A 24561-nucleotide genomic window follows, 5' to 3' on the forward strand; every position below is an offset into this window, starting at 1 on the left:
TACTGTGTGACAATAAATCCACATATCTGACATGGCTCTAGACAGGTTAAGTGAGGTGCAGATAAGTGAGGATAGTCTCTCTCTTTGGCCAAAGGCACATCAGCGTGATTTACGACAGTCTTTAACAATTAAAACCCTGTGAAATCGTCGTCGTGCAGACTTCACAACTCCAAAATTACCATCTTGAGACCTCTGATCCTGCTGAAAGGAACAACACGGTCTGGTGGTAGAACTGTTTACCGAGCTCATCTTCCTGCTTGCACTAACAAGCTGTGAGCTTCCAAGTCTCCCAGCCGCAGGAGGCAAATGGATTTTGACATGGAGATGGCGAGTGTGCAGAATGATCATCTTTGCCATTTGAATAATCAGCTTAGTGCGTGGTGAGAGTGCAACGCACGAGGAGCACACTGTCACTATCTTATTATAAACACATAAAGGTCATTACTTTAGTTGCTGCACCTCCGGTTCATCTGATAGTTTATAAACTTTATTCGCTCTTTGCTCACCAGCTGTCGATTTACGATCAACATTAAAGCAGCACTTTGGCAGCTTTGTATGTTTGTGGCTCCAAATGTCAGCAACTGTTTGGACAATGTGGACTTCAATACCCAGAAATCCTATACCAAATTCTGCTTCATAGAAAAAGAAACCAGAATATGTAACAGAGTCCAGCTGGGTCTCAGGAGTTTGTATTTCACTCAGGTTCAGTTTTTCACTCTTTATGGGCAGATAAATGACCAGAACTGGCAGGACAATTTCATTTTATGCAAATGGGCTAAATCTTCAGTATCTTACGGTGTGATCTGACTATAAAATTATTTTTTTATGTTTGTTTATGTCTCTGCTAGAAATGATAATTCTTGAGGACAGAATGTGGGAGGATTTCTGTGCATGTGGGCACAAACCTATCAATAGTTGTTTATGATGGAGCCATTTGGTAGTGTCGACATTTGATCAGGGTCCCACAGCATCTTCAAGTGTGTGATGATAAGAGGATCCTTCACACATTCAATGGGATTCAGACTGAGACTGAAAAGAAATAATGAAAACTGACGTGCTTTTTACTTGGATGCCAATTCATTAACCTAATGAGATTAATAATAAATGAAAAGAATCATCAGTTATGGCCCTGATAACACCTTTGACCTATAATATTCTGCAGTATCTAGATGACTATGATATGGAAGCCATAAGCGGCCATCGATTGAAATATTTTTTTACTCCGTTTTTCCGTGATAACAGGATAATTATCTTGTGATCTCGAGAACATGACTGTTTGACAGTGTGGTTTTTAGTGTCACTGGTTAGCTCAGTTGGTCGAGCAAATGACTCCTGATTATAGAGTTGTTGTTTGATCCACGCTGAAGACCTTTTTTATTTTTTTTTCTTTCCTCATAATCCTCTTCAACAAAAGTTCTTATGCAGAGACTGTTTCACATGCTCACAATAATAAAGCACGTGCTGGACTCTGTACAGTTATTAATCTGTAACAAATGTATCTTTCATCCATAAAGTTTTGACTGAGCTCTGTCTCTACATCACAGTAACAACTTTATGTCCATTGACTGACTGGAGGGTAGCTAGTGTTTGGAAGGGAGAGGAGAGGCAACAGGCGGACGTCTTGTTACTGTGCGCTGCAGCTCACTGTGTTTTTCCACCAGTGTTTTTGAGGGCGTGTCGGACTAGCCACTTGGCGAGCATTATGACGCGTGTTTCGCTGTGGCATCACAGCAAAGCGGAAAAAAAGGCTGGACTACAATCAAGCTGTTTTCAGACAGTTTAGAGCAGTGTTTTCTGTGGGGCGATGGGAACTCCCTTTGGGCTGGACTTTGGGATTTTTCACTTTGCAAACTTATTACATGCACAAAAAAGGTCTATAACTCAATAAAGGAGAGGGAAAAGCCAAAAAGCAGAATATGACCTCTTTAAAGTATAAAAAATTAGCACAAACCACAGCACAACACATGCCTTTTTAACCCAAGAAATATTATATGAAACTGTATCAGCTAAAACTACAGCTTCCTCAATTTAAGACTCCTAAGGTGTGACCACAGTGAAAATTAGACTTGATGTTTCTCCTTATTATAAGGTCCTTTGAGCTACATTCTTTGTATAAAGTGGATTGGAAGTATGTTACGTAATTAAGTTTAATTATTATTAAAGTTGTTTTCTTCCCTGTTATTTGTGGAGTCTCAAACTGGTTAACTTCCTTTTTGCAAACAAAAGGATGTGAATCACGCTGCAAAGTGAAAGAATTTCTATTCATCCAGTTAAAATTTGGTTTTAACATAACTAACACTTAATTCTGTGTAGTCACATGCCTTTTCAACCAGAGAAATACTGTATGAAATGGCATTAGCCAAAACAGGACTGAAGTGTGATCAGCTAGCCCTCAGGGGCAGGCTGCTCCACGCAGCGACTTTGGCGTAGAGGCCACATAGGGTACTGCAACTTCCTCATACAAAATTTTTGGACCAAATACAATTTAATGTATTTGGTCCAAAACTTTTTGTAAAAAGTTTGTGAAGTCCAGAAAAGCCATATTATTCAATGATTTTATCCCATTCATGTGTTCATTTAGATTCAGTTCAGATTGAGCAAATCTGCTGGACTGCGAGGACTCTATTAAAATCACTATAACTTAGTAGCATTAGCTGTGAACGCGGCCCCTATTAATGTCTAGAAAAGTAATTCTAAGATGGAGTTTTAGGCTAATTTCTGAAATCTCAACAAAATAAAATGAGAATTTACGTTGTTTACATTAACAACAGGTAGATGAAAATTTATTTGCAAGGTTGAAACAAGTCTACACAATGAGGCATGTTTCAGTATAACTACAAATGAAAATTGAGTCTTTTTCATAAATATAGACTCGAATCATTTTGCTTGCATTATGTTTAGAAGACGTTTTAACTCAGAGCTCATAGTCAAGGTTTATTTCCACTTTGCCTTTGCAAATATCTTTTCTGCTTCTTTAAGACATTCTCCTTGAATATTAGTTTGAGAAGATCTTCTTTAAATTCAAACCAGCACTTCCACACTCTTTCTGACACTTATAATAAACTGTCATTTGGATTCCCTTCAGGTCACAGTCTCACAGAGACGAGCTTCTCTGACAACAATCTGACAGAAACGGCGCATTAAACAACCGACACGTCTTATTTCTATGAAATTAGAGCAGCACAAACTGTCTTGTTCAAAATGTTTACGCTCAGCAGGAGTGCATGACTGGTACAGATGATGATGATGATGATGATGATATTCCTAAATGTTAAGATAGAGGGAGAAGTGCAGCCTCAGGCACATTTATTACACAAATCTAGTGACGATATACAGATCATTTTTTGACTCAGAAATATCGGCTAATTTGTGAGAAATTAAAGTTTTTTGACACAGATTTTGTCACAAACGTGTCAAAAACGTATACTAATGAAAAGTTTAGTCGATTAATTGGTTAGTTGATTAACATCAAATAATTAATCGGTTTATTATTTTAGGTGTTTTGCCAAATAAACAAACATTTCAAAGTAACAGACTTGCTTATGTGACTATTTGCTTCCATCTTAACTAATTTGTGTTAGAATCAAACAAAGGAAACAAAATTAATAAATACTGAAACTAATGATTAGTTGTGACACTGATAACACCTTTGACCTATAGATTCAGCAGTCTCTGGATGACGAAGAGGACACAATATGACCAACAAAAAAAACAGCTCACTGAAGTTAATTTTTCACAGAAAACATGAGGGCAATGAGGCAGATCTGAAGCCTGATTGTCTTGATTATTCATCTCATATTTTGACAGTAAGCCTCTGAGGCCTCAGTGAGCCACAGCAGCACTTTCAGCTCAAATGCAGCCTCAAAAAGAGCGACAGAAAACAAAAATAGCCAAGCAGCAAAACTTAAAAGACTGACCAGCTCTTTTGTGCACCACAGAGACGACTTCAGTTACAACGCCAGCAGTGTCTGTCATCCAAGCCTCTGAGAATTTATCGGCAGAAATAAAGTACAGATGTGGGAGAAGACAGGTACACGAGCTTTGGAGATGCAATAAGGCAGGTGAGCATCAAATACACTTAAATTACTGTCAAACCCAAAGTGCCATTTGCCACAGCTAATACGAGAGGACAACACTCAGTCACTGCGGAGTCCCTGCTGAGTGAGAATTCACAGTTTAGCCGAGCACAGATTTATTACTTTCCAAATATTACAAGTGACACTGTCACATTTTATTATCATGGTTCATAATGTCATCCAAAAGATGATTAAGGAGACCAAGACACTTTGACATCCAGAGGAGTCTGAATTTATCAGTGTTTTATTTAGATCATGTAAAACTGGATGAAATTGCCAATTCCCTTAAAACCCTTTAATATCATAATAATAATAATCTGTATTAATTAATTAATTAATAGTAATTTGTAGAGCACTTTTCAAAAACAAGTTACAAAGTGCTTTAACAAGTGTAAAGACAATAATACCCCAAAAACAATATAAACAGTTGTACTTTGTACTAACCTGACAAGCACAAGCACTAAATGTTGAACATGTTTCTCAGTCTGCCTCTCAGTCAGCTCCATGAGTACCACTTATTTCAAGTGCTGCATTTAATAAATATTATATTAACATTGAATCAAATGTCAAATGTAATGTAAAAAGAGTCGCCTGTACACGCAAATATACAGAAAATGATCAGCCAACTCTTTCAGCCTCTTTCAGCTCATTGTTTGGCTTTATGGCACATTTACTACATGGTTCAGTCTCGTCAAACTTGTTTCCAACAGCAGCATGCAGCTGTTTTTAAACAAACAAGCTCGGATAAACTACCCAGCACCAAACAGCACCCACACATAGTTAGCAACTAGCTAAACACAGTGGAGCATGTAACAGCTGAAGATCCACATATTATTGTCAGAAGTTGATTGAGACCGAACCAGAGCTGTAACAAGACTTCAAATGAATGTTGCTCCATGTCTGCAGCATGTGTAAAGAGCACAACGTTAGCTAACACACAGACCTTCTTAAAGCCCTGGTCACACCAGAAAGTGGCACAGTGTAGTTCACGAGTGCATCCCTGCAAGTACGAATATGTCGCAGGGATAGTTTGCAAACTATCGCACTGTAGCTGCTGAGCTAACACGTTGGTCAGTTGGGAACGTGCTAGTGACAGTCACAAAAGTTAACAGTCAGTTAGAAAGCATGATGTCCAACTGTCAGCAAGCTAGTTCAGTTGCTAACAAGACAATAAATTCAAAAGATGTAGTTGTCCCATTGACTCTTGTCTCATAACTGCACAGAGGTCAGCATTGTCACAGTTTGATGTTGGTCAACGGTGCAAAGTTGTTGACTGAAATGAATCGAAATGACTTAATACATTTTATAAGAATATTGAATGGTCTGCACTCACAGCTGATGAGTGTATCTTTTATATTTATGTATTATTCAGTAATAATTATGTTTTCCCAGGTGACCTTCATGATGGCACCAAATGGTTACTGGGAGATTTGTAACACAAGTGCCCTGTAGTCTTTTTCCTGTATAGACAGTCCAATTGAATGTCATGTAAAAATGCTGCAGGGTGGCTTAGGTGAAGGACAGGGAGGACCGGATGAGCAGTGAACTCGTGTGGAGCTGCTGTACCTTTGAGATGAGCTCGTCGTGGTTGGCCAGGTGTGCCCGGCAGTGGATGCAGCTGTAGGTGCGGTGGCAAGATGGCAGGTAAGCCTGGAAGGTCTTAGACTTGGTCATCTTCACCATGTCAGTGGGGCAGGGCTCCTCGTTGGTGTCAGGGCTGGCACTGGAAGAGTTGCAGCTCTGCTGGACTTGCTGACAGAAGAAACACTGGAAGATGCAAGCAAAAGCCGTCGTTGTTGTGGAGTGGGTGTGTGGCACGCTCCACACAGACACCACAGGAGAAAATCAAACCTGTAGGGGGAAAAGGAAAACAGGAGATGTGGTGAGAGACACGTTCCATAGTTTCTATTTATAGAGCTCCTGATCTTGATTGTATTTCCAATATAAACACAGCTCATTTGCTCAAGCAATCATTTGATTACAATAATCTATAATGTGATTACAATCGCATGTTGCTGAGTACCAACATGGCTGCGTGGTGATGTAACATAATGAAAAACCCTTGTTTATGTAATGCCACATACCATGTTTCACTTGGTCACAAACTGTTTTCTTATTCATATTATTCATAGACAGGAGTGAGACCTTGTTTGTTCTGTCCTACAGCATTGATAGATGCAGGCTGCGATTATTGTAGCTTCTGGAATAAAAGTGAGTTGTTTTATTTGTTTGCATTAAAAAAAATATTTTTTAAATCATGTAATTATTCACAAAATTCCTCAAAAAGACAATCTGTGTCTTCTTGCAGAATTTGTGTTTAGTGTTTCAATTACTCCAGTCCTGTATTTCTCTTTAATTATTGGGTATTATTTAAATCAAAAGTAAAATTTCAGATGATTATTGCATAAGATATAACAAAAGGTGTAAACTTGAACTGTAGATAATTGTGCAATTTTATTGTCACTAACTCCTGTCAGCTGTTATAAAGAGGAAACATAGTAAATACTACACAGAGATGAGTTTTTGTAGTAGTCAAATATGTTTTAACTTGTACCAGCTTTAGTCCAATGGCTAATTATCACCTGCAGTTTGTTGGCATAATTCTGGTTTATTTAAGTTGGGTCTTATAGTAGTAGTATTGGCCGATCACGTCTATCGATTATGATTAAGAGATTGTATCCCAGTAGTAATTGCTCAGATCTGAGAATATGGTAAAATTGTCACAGCAAAGTTAGATGGGGCAAGAAAAATAACTAATTTAGATAATCAGACAGGTTGTCAAAAAGCCAACAGCTGAGCCAGATTTTCCAAACCACATTGTTTAGGGAGAAAACTGAGAGTACGCGCATCTGAAATGTTAATGGTGCAGGAAAACTTTACAGTACAGTAAACTCTAACTGATGTTTACAACAGACGGTTTGAGCAATAATTCCACTGTTTGCCTTCGTTTTCCTTTACAAATAAGTTTGGCTAACCTCTGCGTTTGTTTACAATCTGTCGGATCATCTGACTGCTCGGGTTTCTTGTTGTTGGACTTCATTTTAGTTCTTAGATCTCAGCAATGTTATTATAACCAACAGAAGCCAAAACTACAAAAATATATATCAAGTTGTAAAAAACTGGAAATATACTTTTAAAAGGGAAAAAAAAAGCTCTCTCTAAACAGAAGCTTTATTATGTTTTTGTGGCTCAGATGAATTTAGCAGGGCTGCATGAGGAACAGCGCTACAGAATCAGTTCAGTTCATACACAGGACAAACTAGAATAGCCGATGAGACAGTGCAGCAAAGACACAATGAATGTCTGACTCAGACTGACAAAAACATCTCTGCAGGTGTACAAGAATGAAGACCTGCTCCACCTCCTACTGTACTGCTGTCTGGACTTTGGTGTGGCAAGAATTTGGATTTTCCAGCTGACCAAATATGCCTATGAAACAATCCCTTCTTAACATGGACACTCATAGGGTAATTCATTTCCTCAAAAGAGGTCAAATGAGAAGAAATCTACATACGTTGCACAAATAGAATTTAAGTTTCACATCGTCAAACAGGCCAATTATGTTTTATTTTATTTCTATTTAAATAACCCCTCTTCCCTCCCTCTTTACACTGATGCCTTGGTCTCCATGGTGCCTACCGCCTTTAATGACCCCTTTTATTTATCTTGTCTACTGAATTATCATTATTAATTGTTTTGTTTGTGTGTTTGTGTCTGTGGCTTAAAAGCGAGTGGGATCTAAAAGGCTCAGCTGACCATGGAAATATTGTTGTAGTGTTGTTCCTGTAAACATTGCTGTCTGTGTTCAGAGATGATGGCTGTTTGGTTTCTTTATTAAGTGGACGCTGAGGTTTGAGGTTACAGAGGTTTGCTCATAGAACAGGCCTCTTACTAGTTTATTTTTTCATCTTAGTCTTTCTTCCCCCCATTTCTATAATGAAGCACTTTGTATTGCGATCTTGCTCAAAGGTCACCGTGGAAATTAAGTTTTGATAAAGACTTTGGTTTGATCTAAACACATTCAGCTCCAGTCACAATTCACCAGCACTGGAGACAGTTATGGTAAGTACATTTATTAGTACTTTGTACTTATTTTTTCCCCTTTTGTCATCACATTTTTTTCCTGTATGCATTAGTCTCAAATTATTTTACTGTTTCCATTTCTACTGTCTTATTATCAGCTTATCAGTCATCTGTATAGCACTTGGAATTGAGTCAAATTAGGTTTGATTGCTTGATTTATAAAGCTGCATTAATAAATTTTTTGGCCACTTGGGGGCAGCAGAACAAGCTATAAACACAAAATATGACATTATCACCTTATAAAAGTTGTCAGGGCACACCTTTGCTGAATTCAATACATGCTGGACAGCCTTACTTGGTCTGGTATGACAACCAATTTACAGAGGCCTGTCACCTGTAGACGCGTGTGGACAGTGTTTGTGTAATTACTCTCATTGCCAGATGGGGAGACAAAGTTAAAATTAGCTCCCTCTTAAGCAACTGAAACATTAAAATGTCCATTCTTCTGCATAATGAATGCTTCAGATACATTAAGTACACTTTGCTAATAATGCTTTTACCTTAATAAACATTACTATGTTTAACGCAAACTCCTTCCTAAGTTCATAGTAGGCAATTTATTTCAGAACCATTATTTGTTAAATTTGTAGAAATTCTTTACATCCTGACAGCAATCAATAATTCTAATTCTCCGACACACAAATGAAAATAATTGATTATCGGTGGCAGTAATAAGCACGTAATGTAATGGCGTACCAGCCTGTCTGCCTGATCACTCATTGCAAATGGGTAGGATTGTTTAGATTGGATACTTTTAAAGTCTAGCTGTCACTTGCTAGTTTCTCCAACGTTTCCTGCCCTAACTTTAACAAATACTTATTAATGTGTAACTTTGTTGCTAGGAAACGTCTTTCTGTTTACTAGCCAATTGCTCTCTATTGGACAGTCGATGTAGCATTTTATTCTTAACGAGTCTGGTATTAGCAAGTTAACGTGAGTTGGTTTAGTTAGCTACACAACAGTGACATCTGGAAGTTAGTGGGGGTAAATATTTAGCAAAAACTATTCAGACTAAGAACTAGTTTGTTCACATTGCTTTATTAACACTTTTACTTAAGGATGCCAGTAATTTTTCCATGGATCACCTGTCAGTCAACACTGTAGGTGGGACAATGACATTTGTTGTTGTTGTTTGTTAATGCCCATAGGTGGTGCTATTTATCTGGTCATCCACAGTGGCTACCAAAATATAGCCTATTAAAAAAAACACACTTTTGGTTTCGTTTTCTGCGGGCAAATACCAGACACTGTCACCAGTATTGAGAGTAAAAATAAAGTATAAAAAGTAGGGTAGAGTACTTAAGCAGGGTATTGTATTTACTGTATTTATGCTTCTGTCAACCCCATTTTGTAACCAGACACTTCTTTTAAAAGGAGTTTTTGTCATTTATAACAGAAAACAGACATGTCATGAGTGTCAGGGTTTTATTTTCATGTTTCTATTGATAAAAAAACCCCAAAACAACTATCTTCGTCTTAAAAATATATTGTCTGCTGCAGCCCATAGGCTCAACACACTCTAACCAACCACCACCACAGCCTAACAAAGGTGCTACCTTTGTGTTAACTCCGCTGCATCCCTGAAAGTGAAAACACAATGAAAACGAGCTTCAGCAGCTCCAGAAGTTTCCACTTGAGCCCAATATGCTGCAACAGGAAGAGCAGCAGCGCCGAGACAGAAGCCATCAGCCAGACAAGAAAACAAAGGAGCTTCCGCAACTCAACAGGAAGCAGCCGTGACGTGAAGCAAGGCTGCTCTGCAATCCCCAATACTGCTAGGAAGGTGGAAACTGGCGGTCCAACCCAGTAGCACCAGACCAGCTATATTTACATCCATACTGTATAATCTGCACACACAGGTGCCTGAGGCTTAATCCCAGCATGAAAAGGACAAAATCCCCTTTATGAATGACCTCAGGCTGCACGTGCACGGGGAAAGGTAAACAAATACAAACACACAAGAGCTTTGTAAGTGTGTCTTCAGCATCATCGCCATCAGTAATTATATCAGCTTTGTGCAGTGCATTGCTACAGAGGAAGGGTTGTCTCTCACACACAATAGCCTGCTGTTATTTGCATTTAACACCCCCCCACCCCAACACACACACACCCAAACACACACAGACAGCATGACGCACATACATTGCTTTTTTCTTCATAAATACCAAATAAGGACAAGTAAGCATCTGTGAAGCTGTTTGTTTTGGACCCCTGCAAAGCCAAATTGCTGACTCCAGGGTGTCTGACAGCACGTGGTCTTATTTGTGTTCACTTCTTATGGGGCTACTTTAACCTTTTTCAGCATTGTCTTTAACCATAAGAGCTGAAAAACACTTGAATCTTGCAAGATAATATTCTGGCTCTAGAGTCCTGGGTCACTTTTGTTTCAACCATCACCTGGTAACAGGTCATTTTTATTTTTTCGTTTAATTAAATTACGTTCTTTCCATAAACATAAGGAAAACTACATTTAAAGAAAGGAGCCGTGATATGAATCTACAGGTAACCCAGCAGAAACAGCTGATAGTCAAACTGAGCAAAGTGAAAACAAAGAGGCAGCGCACTGTGCGTCTCTGGTAACCACTAACAGGAAGAAGTGTCCAGACAAAAGACTCGCTCCGCTCACCACCGAATGTAACCTAAAAAAGCAACACATGCGTTTTAAGATTAATCTAAATAAGTTCATCTTGACGTTAAAGGCTTTTGCAACCAAACTCCCCCCTCCCCGCCGCCTCCTCTTCTAAATGTGCTTATCCCCAACAAAGAGCACGACGCCAGCTCAAGTGCAACAGTGTCGCTGTTCTGGCTGGGTTTTTATTGTTTGTTTTTTTCCGAACCTGATGCAGCCTGTGAATACAGCACGACACCAAAACCGTGTTTGCTGCTTTTCTTTCAGGTAAACGTTGCCCTGCTGCTGTACTCACCACCTGGGTCAGATCTGAGCAAGACGCAGCTTGGTGGAAAACTGCTTGCTGGGGAAAGAGAGAGAGATGTTTTGTTGAGAGGTTTCTTTCTGGAGTTAAATAAATGATTGTCGTCGTCCCAGGCTCTGGTCCATGTGTGATGCTGCCAGATGGGAACTTATTGTTGTGTCCTTTGGGTGCTGACGGATCTCATTTTTCCCAACACGGGCTTTTGTTTGGCTTTTGTGTGCGTAATGGACTGGCCTGGTTACTTTGGTACGGAAACGTCACCACGTGGGAGGGAGATGGTGCTGGGATTGACAGCCGTGCTGGCCAATAGGCAGCTGTGCTGCCTTCAGGCTCCCTCGGGAACGATGGGAACCACGTAGACAGTAGCATTCAGGTAGAAATAAAATGTTTACTCTTTTAGCCATTCCATTAATTTCAGGTTATATGTATTTTTTTTGTTCTTAAACATTTTATACTACTTTCTACCTAATTCCATTCCCTCAGGTGCAATTATTTATTGCAACTTCAACATGACGCCATCACCAATATATTGTAGGCTATTCCAGTTTTCAAGATTACTTATCTATACTATGCCTCTATTCTTCCACTTTCTTTTGCTGCTGTATTCCTATTGTAAATAGCTCCATTTATACAACTTCAGGATCTGTTTGGCTGTTCAATTTAGATTTGTTAAGTTAATATTTATGGGTTTTTTTTCTTAGTTTTGTCCTTGTAAAACAAATGAATAGTGCTGCTTTTGTATTCATTATTTTAAATAAAAGAACCATATTTCCACATGTGTGTTTCACTAAAGGTTTCAGGTTGTTGACTGGCAACTGAAACCCAGCTTTTATTAGGAAGTTTTAAGTGGAAGTCAAGGAATTTTAGACGTTCAAAAAACATTAATTAATTAAGTCTGCTGTAAAACATTACCTCAAATGCATCACATATAAACTATCTTTGTGTGACAAAGGTGAGAATTATTCACCACAAACAACAAAAGAAATCATATATTTTAGTTGCAAGACAACAAAGCTCTGAAAGTCATTGTTTTGTTATTGCTGAGAAATTATTTCCCATGCGGCATGAACGCGCCACTGAGGGGAGGAGGGAGCACGCAGTTACCCGGATGTGTAAATAAATACAAGATGAGAATATGAATCTCTCTCCTCTTCCTTCTCTGATATGAAAAATAATTATTTTTGTTTGTCATGTCTGGTTTTCCACCTGCAGCTCTCTGAATTATGTGAAAGCAAAGTCTCATTTTGTTTCTGTAAGTTTTCAGCACGGTTTTCACTCAAATGACCACTCTCATGATACATTATTCCACGATTAATCACTCTGTGGACAGATTAAGTGGCAGTAATGGTTAAAACACTTTCAGGAAAAGGAACCTGACACGTTTTATAAGGATGTCAAACACAATAGGCCTATCTCAAGTAGGCCTACAATCTGATATTATCTGGACACCATGTGGGAGTAGAAGCACCACAAAGCAGAACAGGTAAACACGATTCATAACTGAGCACCTAGAAACACTATAACAATATGATGGGGTGGTTATTCTTGAAAAACAGCCACACAGCTCTCTGAGATTTTGCACCAAAACAATTTCCTTTCCATTTTAAAAACAGATCAATCGATTCCTCGAGTGGGCTATTTCTTTAGGGTTTGACATGTGAGGCAAAGCTGGAATTCTTATTTTATTTTATTTTATTAATTAAAATGAAAAAAAACAGCAGCCTGATCGCTGCCACCACCTTCAGCTGCTGCTGCACTGTTTGTGTGTCACGTCCTGCATCATCCTGACATTGAATACACCGACATTTGAAATATGATGCAATGAATGATGGCATTAAATACAAAAACCCCAACAACAATAAAAGCCTTCTCTCGTCCTACCATTGCTGGCTGACGTCGACGACGCGCGTCAGCCTCTCAAAACTACAACAACATTGTTTTTTTAATCTTTTACTGCCTTTCATTAAAAAAATGTTGACAGGGCAGCTCAAGCCCTGTCAAGCTATGTAGCAATACCCTGAACTGAACCCTCAAATGCGTTGCTTCACCATAGGATGCATGTAAACACAACATTGCACACTGCATCTACCCTCGGAGATGCAGGCCGTGCGCGCGTGAGCGTTATGAAATCCATCCCTTCGCTGTGTTTTTGTCGCCTGTTCACGTGGCATCATAAGCCCCCCCAAAACTGACCGAGATCTGCAGCCAAAGAGCCGCACAGATCACCGATCATAACGGAGATAGCGCAAATAAACAGCTGAACTGAGCTGCACGGTTTGGGTTGTTTTGATCTTGAATGTAACTCGAAGATCAAATTGCAAAACGCTTCTCAATAAAGAAAGGAGGCATTGTATCCTTATCACTCACGTAAGCGGGTTATTATAGGCCTGCAATTATATAAATGCTACTTAACTGTCACCCTAAGGAACAGGAAACTAAAAAATATCACGAACCACGACATTAAAACCACAAAGTTTCTAGAAAAGTAGGCCGATGTTGCAAATATTATAAGATTATCAAAGAAATTGTGTTTTTCACGCATTACATAGTCTAAGTGTCTCTGCAAGAATCCCAAAACACAAGAAGTTTAACATTAGGATGAATTTAAAGACGATATAAATAGGCCTACAGAAAAAAGTACAAATCCCTTGGAAAGAAAACAAACAGGAAACAAACATAAAATAACAAAGTATAACAGCTACAAACTCAATACACGGATACACACTTTGTCACAAAAGTCTGTAAGGGGCAAATACAGTGATTATTCTGACAAACGCGCGTGTCCTCCGGTAGGTCACTGGCACTCGCCCCAAAAACACTTCGAGCTGCAAGAATCTGGACATTAGCAGAAAATAAAAAAATAAAGATACCTTCACCGTCCCATAAAGGTAGCAGCAGTCTGTCTTGGTCGGGCCGAGTGCCATTAAAAAGTCTCCAAAAACATCAAATCTCCTCGGTGAATCTTCACTTTCTGCGTTAAACCGTGGAATCTACGGGATCTCTTTGTGGGTCCGGATTGAATAGAGTCCCATCCGTGAGGAGGGTCAGAGTGTGTGCATGTTGGAGCAGCTTGCAGCTTTCTGAAGGGTTTTAACCTCTATACCTTTAGCTCTCCGACATCAGCAGCAGGACAGGCCGAGCTGTCCCGTCTGCGGCCTTATTTATACTGAAATCCTAATTAGCTCTGTGATGCGCAGCGCGCTTTGAATAATGCACAGAAACATTCACGAGCCCACATCTGTCCAACAAGACTGTCCGATCTGCTGTCAAGTGTTTGCGTCCTTTTTTTTGGATCAACTGCGAGAGCTGGTTTTGGCCAAAAACATAAACAAAAAAAGTGCAGAAGAAGCGGTGTTTTATTTCATCTACTGGTGATGCCTTTAAGTGCTGGCGGAAATAGGAGAGTTAAGAATTGGGCGCACAACAACAACGTGGAACATGTCTTAACAACTTCCACACTATCACCTCAAAGGAAACTTGGTTTGCAGCCATTTAACACGTAAAGCACAGGAATATAATGCAATCATCTATAGTCAAAAATACAAACAACACAGACAAAAACAAAATGGGACAGGGTAGCCTGTAACTTACTTGCTTCTGAAGCTTTCAGCCACATCTGGTTGTCTTTTTCAGGGGAAGGAGCTGCTCAGTTGTCATTGTGATGGTTGATTGATGATTAGTCGTCAACGTTTTGTGAAGTTTTTATTTACCACCGTGGAACAAAAACGAAGAACCCAACCAAAGTAACCTAATTTCGTGTGTCTGAAATTGTGTTTTTCCCGTTGTACATATGATGACCATAGACTGTATAAAGTCACAGGTTGTCATGACATGATTTACGTTGATATATTTATTTATTTTCCTCGGGGGTAAAAGCAGAAACCATGGAAGACATGTCAACAGATGCTACCAGTATTAAATAATCACTTTTATGTTTTTGCTTTCACTATTCAGCTTTAAGTTATCACGTAGCTTTTGTAACATCCAAAACGTTAAGCAGAGTCTGCTGAATGTCGCTCATCTGCTTCTTCTGACCAAAAACAACCGACAGCACGTCTTCATCTTTTAAAATTCTTAAATTTGATCTTTTGAGAGGTAAGTGAAGGCAGCAGTAGCCTAGCTACCCAGCCTGTTCTACAAATAGCGTCCAATCAGTGCGAAGACGACTCGCCGTCTGACCAATCCGCTGCGGTTGAGGGCGGGGCTAGAGGGTATAGCCAATCAACCCGCGGCCAGACTCTGGACAGCGCGCTCGCGTGGCTGGTTGTTTTTAGCTGTGCGCGACACCCACACGGACGCGGGACTAAACGGACTAAACGCCAAAAGCCCCATGGTGCGCATGCGTGGTCGCATTGCAAGCACGTGGTCCAGAAGAGCAAGTAAACAAACCTCTCAAAAATCAATACAGTTGATTGATGTTTAATACTGGTGTTTACATTAGTTTTATCATATATATTTATGTAAGGATTAAAATGATTCTTGCCTGTTTCCTTTTTCTTATCATTCACTGTATTTATTTTGATTTAGTGTACTGGGTTTGTAAAGTAAATGGCCGTATATAGATGTTCGTAGATTGTAATAGAAAAATAGAAGATGAACTGAATGTTGACCTTGTTATGGGAAAAAACTGAATGGCATTAATTTATGAATCAGACTGCTGACTGGACAAAGGAAAGACTGCAGTAGATGTTAATAACTGATACGCCAGCGCACTCTAAAGGACACTGTTGCATAAAGCGGCTACAGAGAGCAGTAATCTGTTGAACATGAGGACTTTCCCGTTTTTGCTTCGACATTATTGCATTTATGGTTATGCATTTTTCTTAAAACTGATAAAATCCTTACTGACTCCTCTTGATCAAAGATGATTTATTTTATCTTTTAAAAAATCGTTTTATTAAAGCTAGCACACTATTTTATTATCTGTTTGATTATTGTTTTTCTCTGATTATTGCTGATTTTATTTGCCTCATTGCCTCCTGAATTTCTTTAATTAAATCACATTAGGCACTTTGTAACTTAGTTTTGAAAAGCCCCATATAGTGTATTATTATTGATCATTCATATATTCTCTGCACCATGTCTGAATCCAAACACTGATTTACTATAAAAAAAAAAACACACAGCAAACAAACAAAAAAACCCCCAGCAGGAATTGTATGACAGAGAGACGTCCTCACGGGAACAAACATTACAAATCTTTCTGTAATTACTATTCAGCTGTTATAAAACATGATTTTGTCCATTGAGATCTTTACAGGTGATGCCATTTCAACTACTATTCTTATTGAAAGGTGTGTAGGATCCAAATCTAGGGCTACTCCAATTTCATTATTTTCTCTCCTGTTACTGATTCCAACACTTCAACTCAGTTTCTGATATCAGTGCTCTCTTTTCCCCAAATTTAAGTAAACCTCACAGTACGGGATCTTTTATATGTGAGGTAACAGTGGCACTATCAACAGAGTTACGCCCAAAGCAATTAAGTGATAATAAAAACACACACTTTTAATAATGACATTGACAAAAACACTGTTTTTAACGTGCATAGCCAAAAGTGGATTAGGCCTATCTCAAATAAAACCTCAGCTGTGAAGGAAAATTAATCAATGAATACATTTTATCTAACGAAGGCCAGAAGACCAAAACATAGTTAAAAAAGTAAGTGTTGAATTTTTTTTGCAGAACTTCAATGATTATGAATTTAATGAACATTTAATGCAAATAAAAAGTATGAAGACAGATGTGTGCATGGGTTATTCTGAATTTAGGGCATCATTGCTTATTTTAAATCACATACTCATGGACAGCTTGATAACACTGTGCCCCTATAAAAGAGTTTGGGAGGTTATTTTATGACCTTTCTTGCCAAACATTTGTTAATATACTGTAGATATAACTCTAACATCTGTTTAGTAAACATGAAGCCAGGTGGTTAGCTTAGCAACAGGAAACAGGAAGTCATTGCTCCCGGCCATGAAATAGACCAGCCCATAACCTCCGATAAAACCACGTGTCGTTTTTAGACTTTCTGTGAGGATTAAACAAACATGATATAATGCAATAATTAGAGTTTGAGAGTGTTGGGTCAGATGTGCGACCAGGCTGGGCCAGTTAAGCCTGGTCCTCACCTTCACCAGCTTTATAAACTTTGTCAAAAAATACTCCATTAGCTTTCTATTATAGTCAATAAATTTGCAATCAAAAACTTCTCTGGAGACGGTCAAGAGTCGGTGCGAAAGAGTTTATTCCAAAACAGGACACATAAACCCAGAAATCCCAGAAGGTCGGAGGATGAAGTCAACCCTGTGGTCTGCAGACAGTCTTATATATCCCCTCTGGGCTGGTTTGCCCCCTCCTTTCCTCATGATGAACTTCTTTTCCTCTGTTGTTGTGGTGTTTTTACCAATTAACACTGTTCCCCAGCTGTCATTTATTACTGTATTGTTAACTTTCTACATCTTTATACTACTGGATAAGAAGTTCATCATTTACATTTCAACTTCAGTCTCACCGTATTTTGTAAAGGTTACGCATGCTTAATTTGACACACAATTATATTTAAAAAAAAATTAATATAAGAATAACATAAGTAAAGTTGCATTTTTCATTAATGCTTGGTTTCTTACAGCAATCTTGATGTTATGCTGGCTGCTTTCTGCTTTGTGCTTATTATCTCTGTCGTGTTTTTATCAAGCATCTGATGGTTTTTTGGTCATCCTGTCTGTCGTGATTTCTGTCAGCATCTGTCGCTTTTCTGTCTAACTTTTTGTCTGCAATGCTCCCCCTCTCTGTGTCCTAGGCATGCCCTCTGCTGATCATGCTATTTTAACCAAAAACCTGACTTTGTGGAATAAGCTGGTGTCTCTTGTGCTGTGTGCTATAGATAGGACCTTCTTACTGTATTGATGTATGTTTTGTAACACAATTTTCACTAATTCTGCTTCTACATTTTCCTTTGCTGGGGTTTTTGATGATGTCTTGCTGTGCTCATTCACTCTGCTCCCAGAGCACACGTGCCCGCTTACACACACACACACACACACACACACACACACACACACACACACGCTACTGCCTCTGGGCAGTTAGACACAGAGAGGACCACACACACTCAGAGCTATAGAGTGATCTTAACTTTACTCTGCCAATGCAGACCACCTTCTCTCTAGCAATTAATGATAACAATTTAGGCTGTAATGTTCTAAAATAATTCTCAACAAGAGGTGCAAGGAGTTGGCTTTTGTTAGCTTTGGACAGAGCCAGGCTCGCTATATCCCCCTGCTAAGCTAACAGGCTGCTGGCTGTAGCTTTATATTTACCGTACAAACATGACATGTTATCAAAAAAGGAAATTTCCCGAAATGTCAAACTATTCCTTTAAGTCGAGAACACAACTGCAAAATGAAAAGCGACAGACAATAACAGCCACACTTCAATACATCATTTTTATTAAGAATTTTCACTCTTCTCATTTAACCACACTTTTAATTGTATACTTGGTCGCTCCAAGAAACTTTTATTTTACAGTTCTGTATGTAATGACAGATGCTGACAGCAGTAAAAGAAGTCGTCTCTAATGCTTCTGAAATCTGTGTCGTATTGTCTTGAACTCTGGCTTACAAAGAGACTTTGGAGATGTTAATGAAGGTACAGTGTTTTTAATGAACGTCTATTTAAATGTCATGGCAGAGTTGCAAAAAAGAAAAACTAAATATTAAAAACAGATTATTCAAAGTGGCAGTCAGTCTTTAATAATAGCAAAGAAAAGCTTCGTTCAAGTCTAATCCTTCACACGACAGCAAAATAAAACTGACCAATCAATTCAAACAATTTCTATGGCAGGTCAACCTTTAAAACACAACCAAGGTTTTATTTTTCTCTTTCAGAAACGTTAACTACACAATTAAAAGGTTTATACTGATCAAAACATACAGAGTGAAGTAGTTCCACTGGAGACAACTCAAACAAGATTAGTGTCTGATAGAAACATAACATTCATTTTACAATAAAAATATCTGCACAAAAACATCAAAAAAGAAAAAAAAAAAAAAAGAAAAAAAAAACAGGCTCAAGGAAAAAGGGTAAGGCAAAAAATATAAATGTTTGTTTTTCATTTTTTTTAATACAGTCACAAATCACAGCTGTGGCAACAAATCTCTTTAAAATGTACATAACTGAAAGATAAGGATACCCACCCACGATATCTCCCACCCCCTTGACTTGATTGTGTTCATTTTTAAGAGCATATACTGCGATTACAACGGATTCCTGACTAAACAAAAGCTGCACATCAAATCTTGGATATCAAGACTATCAAAAAAGGCACAAACAGACAGGTTGCACAAAGAACTCAGCAGAAGCTTTTTTTATACAACTAATCCCAGTAAGGTTTCCAGTGCCTCCCCCCCACCCAAAAAAAAAAGACTATCTACAGGTAAGTCAAGTCCTGGCAGGCACCTTGGATTACAAATTCCATCCCAACTACTGTAGAAGCAAGTGCATTTAATAACTGTGTGACAGACGGGTGTGTACAGCGAGTGTGAGGAGGACTGGGACCGAGGAGTCTTTACCTCACGTTAAAAGTCAGCTCAGGTGAAATTTGAGAATCATTTCTGCAGTGGCAGTTCAGTCATTAACGTTTTTCCAAATGTCATCAAATGAGTTAAATCTCTGTCGACAGAACCAATAAAACCATTTTTTGGGCGGTTTGATCAAAGAGGGAAGAAATACATTTTTTTTTTTTTAAATATATAAATTTATACAATTTTTTTATGTTTACAGATCTGTTATTTTCTATTTTTTATCTTAATAGTTTCCTGGAAAGAACTGAGTAATTATATGGGAAACAGAGAGAAAGTGTTGAGTTAAAAGTTTATTAAATTTGAATTTTCTTTGAAAGGGCTGCACCATTTAAACTCAAGTGTATACTTTAGTCATCATGAATTTATAAATGTAAACTTTATTTTTCATGCATGCTGTAATTTTTAATTGTATTGAGATAAAATTGTGCCAGTTCATCTGACCTGCTGTGCACTGCCTAAAAGACTCTAAGTTACACTTCTTAGCAATTGGAAGTGGAATGAATTAATTTGGAAGTGGACCAATACGCACTACGGATAAAATGATTAGGTGGTTAATCAATTAGCTGATCGACAAAAAATAAATAGTCAAGTACTCTGCTGAACTATTTATCAAAGTAAAATACTAAACATTTGATTACGGCCTCTCAGAACATGTTTTCTCACTTTTCATTGTTAACTTAATATCTCTGGGTTTTTGACTGTTGGTGGGAAAAAAGGTTACCTGAAAGATCCAGGAACTTTTTTTTTTTAAAAACAAACAATTAATCATCAAAATAATCGAATGATTAAACAATGATGAAAACTATCATTCGTTGTAGCTCTATTAAACAGTCTCTAATTGACCTAGAATTAGGACCAAATTACATCTTTCCAGAAAACATCTTAGGAATGTTTAGAATTTACAGACCTGTAAAATAAGGCGTTAGAGGTTCTTTTCTTTTCAATAAATCACAAACACATATTTCTCTTAGCTCAGCACGCTAGCTAGCTTACTTAGACAATTGCAGATTCCTTTTAAAGAGCAATTTAATGTCATCTGAACATCTTGTTTTTGCTGACCTCCTGTGGTTTAACTTCTAATCAGGCTGTAAGTGTACTTCAGGGTGCGACCGTGACATCACTGTTGGGTGTGGTCAGAGGTGCAACAGACTGAGCGTTTATGGCTTTAATGCATTTGAGTAGAGCATTCCTCTCTTAGCCTCTACTTCCCCCACTCAGTTTCAGTTATTCAGCCAGAGCAAAAGTGAAACACAAAGTTAAACTGTGGTTCTTTGGTTCTGCCCTCAGAGGGATGCTTGTACAACCGAGAATTGCTTTTTGACATGTATGCAAATGTAGCATAAGAATCAAAAGATGAGTTTAGCTTCACTAATTTTCTGACAGAAATATAAAAATCACGAGTTTACAGATCACCCAATACTTTTGTCACGGCCCATATACACATCGTCGTCGTCGTCATAGGAAAGAATGAAAAATCAGCCAAACCTGCTCAAAAGGTCTGAAATTGTCTCATTTTAGATTTTATTCTCTAATTTCATAGTTTAAGTGCCAGCACAGCAAGATTCTTGAAGAATCCATTCAGGTAGATTTTGACTTTAAATCTACTTTGCGATGCTTTAGTGTCGTAAATAATACTACATTATTTCATTCATTAGGTCACTCACACGTTGCCACATGAGCGTTTCTTTTGAAGCTGCAGTACTGTAACCTAACCGAAGGCTACGTGTACACTGACACTGAATACATTTGAGGCCCACTTGTAAACAAACTGAAATGATAGACGCTGCAGTGATACTGACATTAAATGACACGGGTGGTTGATGAAGCCTTAGCGCTTCTGGCTTGTTCAGTTTGTCCCCCAGAGTTTCCACATATATAATCTTTAAAGTCATAATTCCTTTCGCTTAAAATAAAACCTTCAGATTCAACAGTCTTTAATCAGCGGTTACTGACAAGAAGTATGGTTTCGACTTCTGCTGCAGTTCTGTACTTTTTAAAAAAAACATTTTAGTTCTACTGCAGTTGTCTGCTGGTGCTGACATGTCGACTGTTTTCAGCGTGAAAATGTGCAATTTAAAGCAAAACAAAAATGTTCCGAAGGATAACATGATCTGTTACGAGTATTATTTCAATTGTATCACACCTGGATCCCATTTCTCAGGTTCAGAAAACAACATGTTTTGTGGTTTTTGTAACATACAGTTTATATGGTTATTCTCCTATTTGCAAACACAACAAGATGTCTTAGCATGCAGATGGAGTCTGGCTAAAAACGGAGGAGACAGAAACCTATAGACCTAAACAACAATGGAGATGAGATAAAAACAGACAAAGAGACTGCTGAAGCAAAAGAAAGAAACTGAACAAAAAGCACCATGTGATTGGGAGGTGTGATATACCACAAAAAAGTAGAACAAAACGAGCCTGGGCACTCTCCTGGCGGATCTGCCTGGCTTGTGTGGCACTTAACATCGTTGTCTTTGTATACAGAGCTTATAACAGTCATGCAAAGGGCACAGTATTATTCTAACAAGGCGAGAGAGAGAGATTAACAGAGACTGACGAAGAAGAAGAAAAAGGAAAACACGAATCGGGACGAAAAGTGAGGCGCAACAAGGTTTCCTCCAGATAAAACAAGTTATGTGTGAAAACTGAATTCTTGTCCTGATGCATTAAAATTCCCTCATATGAAAAATGTCATACTGTACATACAGACCTGTATGAAACGAACAGACCTTTCCTTTAGTAGATCATGGCTAAGGCAGAAATTGATGGTGACAACCTTCCATCCACCTATAATTAGGTGTATTTACACACAAAGTGATATCTTACTGAAGCCAATGACAAATTACAACGGGGGAATTTTTATTATTAATTTATATATATAAAAATGTGTGTGTTTTAAGAATTAAAATACAAGGTCTGTTAAAATATATATCCTCAACACCACCCACTGATGGCTTGTGGCCTGTAAAGTCTCAGGCTGATTTTGTGATTTCATTGCATAAATCAGATGGTTAATTTGGGTTTTTCTTTCCTCTAAAGAGAAAAGAAAAAAAAAAGATCAAGGAATCCCTTGTAACAGTGCAACAAAGGAAAATTCAAAAGACCTTTTTAATGATGGATGATTCTTATAAACAATCTACTGTTTGTGCAACGTAGGCAGAGTTTTAACCACCACCGCTGCAACGACAAACACAACAGCTACTCTATCATTCAACTGGACATACAAGGTCTTGAAGAGAGCCAAACGCCTTTGAAAGACACAAAAAAAGTTGTTTATCTTGGCTTAAAACACAAAATCATCCCCCAAACTGTAAGGTGTGATGTGAAGAAAGAGAGAGACAAACAGAAAGAGAGAGAGAATGATTGATTGATTGATTCCTGACGCCATTCCTGAGCAAAGTGGACTTGACGAGTGAGACCCAAGGAATCCAGGTAATGTGGACAACAGGAGAGGAAAATAAACAAATACAAAAAAACAAAAAAACAACCAACATCACAGCAACAGTGTGGAGTCGGGGAGGAGCAGTGGCAACGCAGAAGCCATTCCACAGAATCATCTGGAGGGAGAAGAAACAGTCACCGTGTGATGAGCAGTATTTGTTTCAAGCAATAATTAATTTACATATAAATAAAGGTCTACTCTGCTGATTTGTATCACTGGTTGATATAACACTTATAGTAATTTCAATAGGGTTGGGTTGCAAAAGTTGAACGAATTTCTGATCCAGTTTTTAGTTGGTAAAAAAAAAAAAACAAAAACAAAAAAAAACCCTACTGAACCTCAACTCTAACATCAAGTTAATGTGTAAAACGTCTACGCTGCCTTTGACTGAATATTAATATGTTTAATGTTGTACAATGCTCTAGTTAAAACATAAAGGTGATTTCCCCTTTTGTTTCTGAACTGAACCAGCAGCCTGGTCCAGACCCCTGAATCACTGCACAAATTTGAAAATCTGCCTGACCTCTTCTTGTAAAAGGTATAAACGTCTCAACACTGCAAAGTATTGTGAGTTTTTAGCTTTGTGGCACAAGTGTCCAATATAGATCAGCCCTGTGTTGAGCGCTAGCTGAATATTTTACTTATGTCATACATATAAAAGGGGGCATTCATTTCTTGGAATGAGATCCTATTTGATCCAGAGTTTTGCATTTGTGGATTATCTGAAATAAGAAAAAGAAGAACTGGGACTTTAGTGACAGCCACCACAGCTCAACAAAAACAAGTGCGACACCTACAGAGACTTTGACTTCACCACGACTAGTTTAGACCGCACTGTTTAAATGACAGGTGACCACCACCAAGAGACGAGTGCAGTGCAGAAACACCACAGCAAAAAATTGACCATTTAAACATGTTAACACTTTAAAAATTCAGTTACACATGTAAGAACTTCCCCTTAACTACTAATATTATAATATAAAATATAAAAAGTGAGAAATGTTTTATGTCAACACTTTGCAGTTTTAGTAACATTGTTACTAAAGTAATCAAAGTGTTAATGTACACTGCTCAACACAATGTAACTCCAAGTCAATCAAACTCCTGTGAAATCAAACTGTCCACTTAGGAAGCAACACTGATTGACAATCAATTTCACATGCTGTTGCACAAATGGAATAGACAACAGGTGGAAATTATAGGCAATTAGCAAGACACCCCCAATAAAGGAGTTGTTCTGCAGGACCACTTCTCAGTTCCTATGCTTCCTGGCTGATGTTTTGGTCACTTTTGAATGCTGGCGGTGCTTTCACTCTAGTGGCAGCATGAGACGGAGTCTACAACCCACACAAGTGGCTCAGGTAGTGCAGCTCATCCAGGATGGCACATCAATGCGAGCTGTGGTAAGAAGGTTTGCTGTGTCTGTCAGCGTAGTG

The 24561-nt window shown here is 38.3% G+C and overlaps 2 protein-coding genes across 3 annotated transcripts in view; both read right to left on the reverse strand.

Annotated features, from left to right (window-relative positions):
• The window catches only part of ypel1 (yippee-like 1), a 35497-nt gene extending 21120 nt beyond the window's left edge, over positions 1–14377 (reverse strand). The window contains exons 1-2 of one of the 2 annotated variants that reach the window (XM_046034891.1): positions 13963–14377; positions 5643–5927 (exon numbers count right to left, since the gene is read on the reverse strand). In XM_046034891.1, the coding sequence (XP_045890847.1) occupies positions 5643–5759 (117 nt within the window). In that variant the 5' untranslated portion in view covers positions 5760–5927; positions 13963–14377. Of the gene's footprint in view, positions 1–5642; positions 5928–11083; positions 11325–13962 lie in introns of those variants that run through there. The other variant, XM_046034889.1, reaches the window with a different exon arrangement.
• Positions 14378–18521: 4144 nt separating this feature from the next.
• Positions 18522–24561, reverse strand: part of mapk1 (mitogen-activated protein kinase 1) — a 35823-nt gene continuing 29783 nt past the window's right edge. The window contains exon 9 of the mRNA XM_046034284.1: positions 18522–23240. The gene's annotated coding sequence lies outside the window, so the exon portion shown is untranslated. The remainder of the gene's footprint in view (positions 23241–24561) is intronic.

Source organism: Micropterus dolomieu, linkage group LG21 (genome assembly GCF_021292245.1).
Source record: "Micropterus dolomieu isolate WLL.071019.BEF.003 ecotype Adirondacks linkage group LG21, ASM2129224v1, whole genome shotgun sequence".
NCBI lineage: Eukaryota > Metazoa > Chordata > Actinopteri > Centrarchiformes > Centrarchidae > Micropterus > Micropterus dolomieu.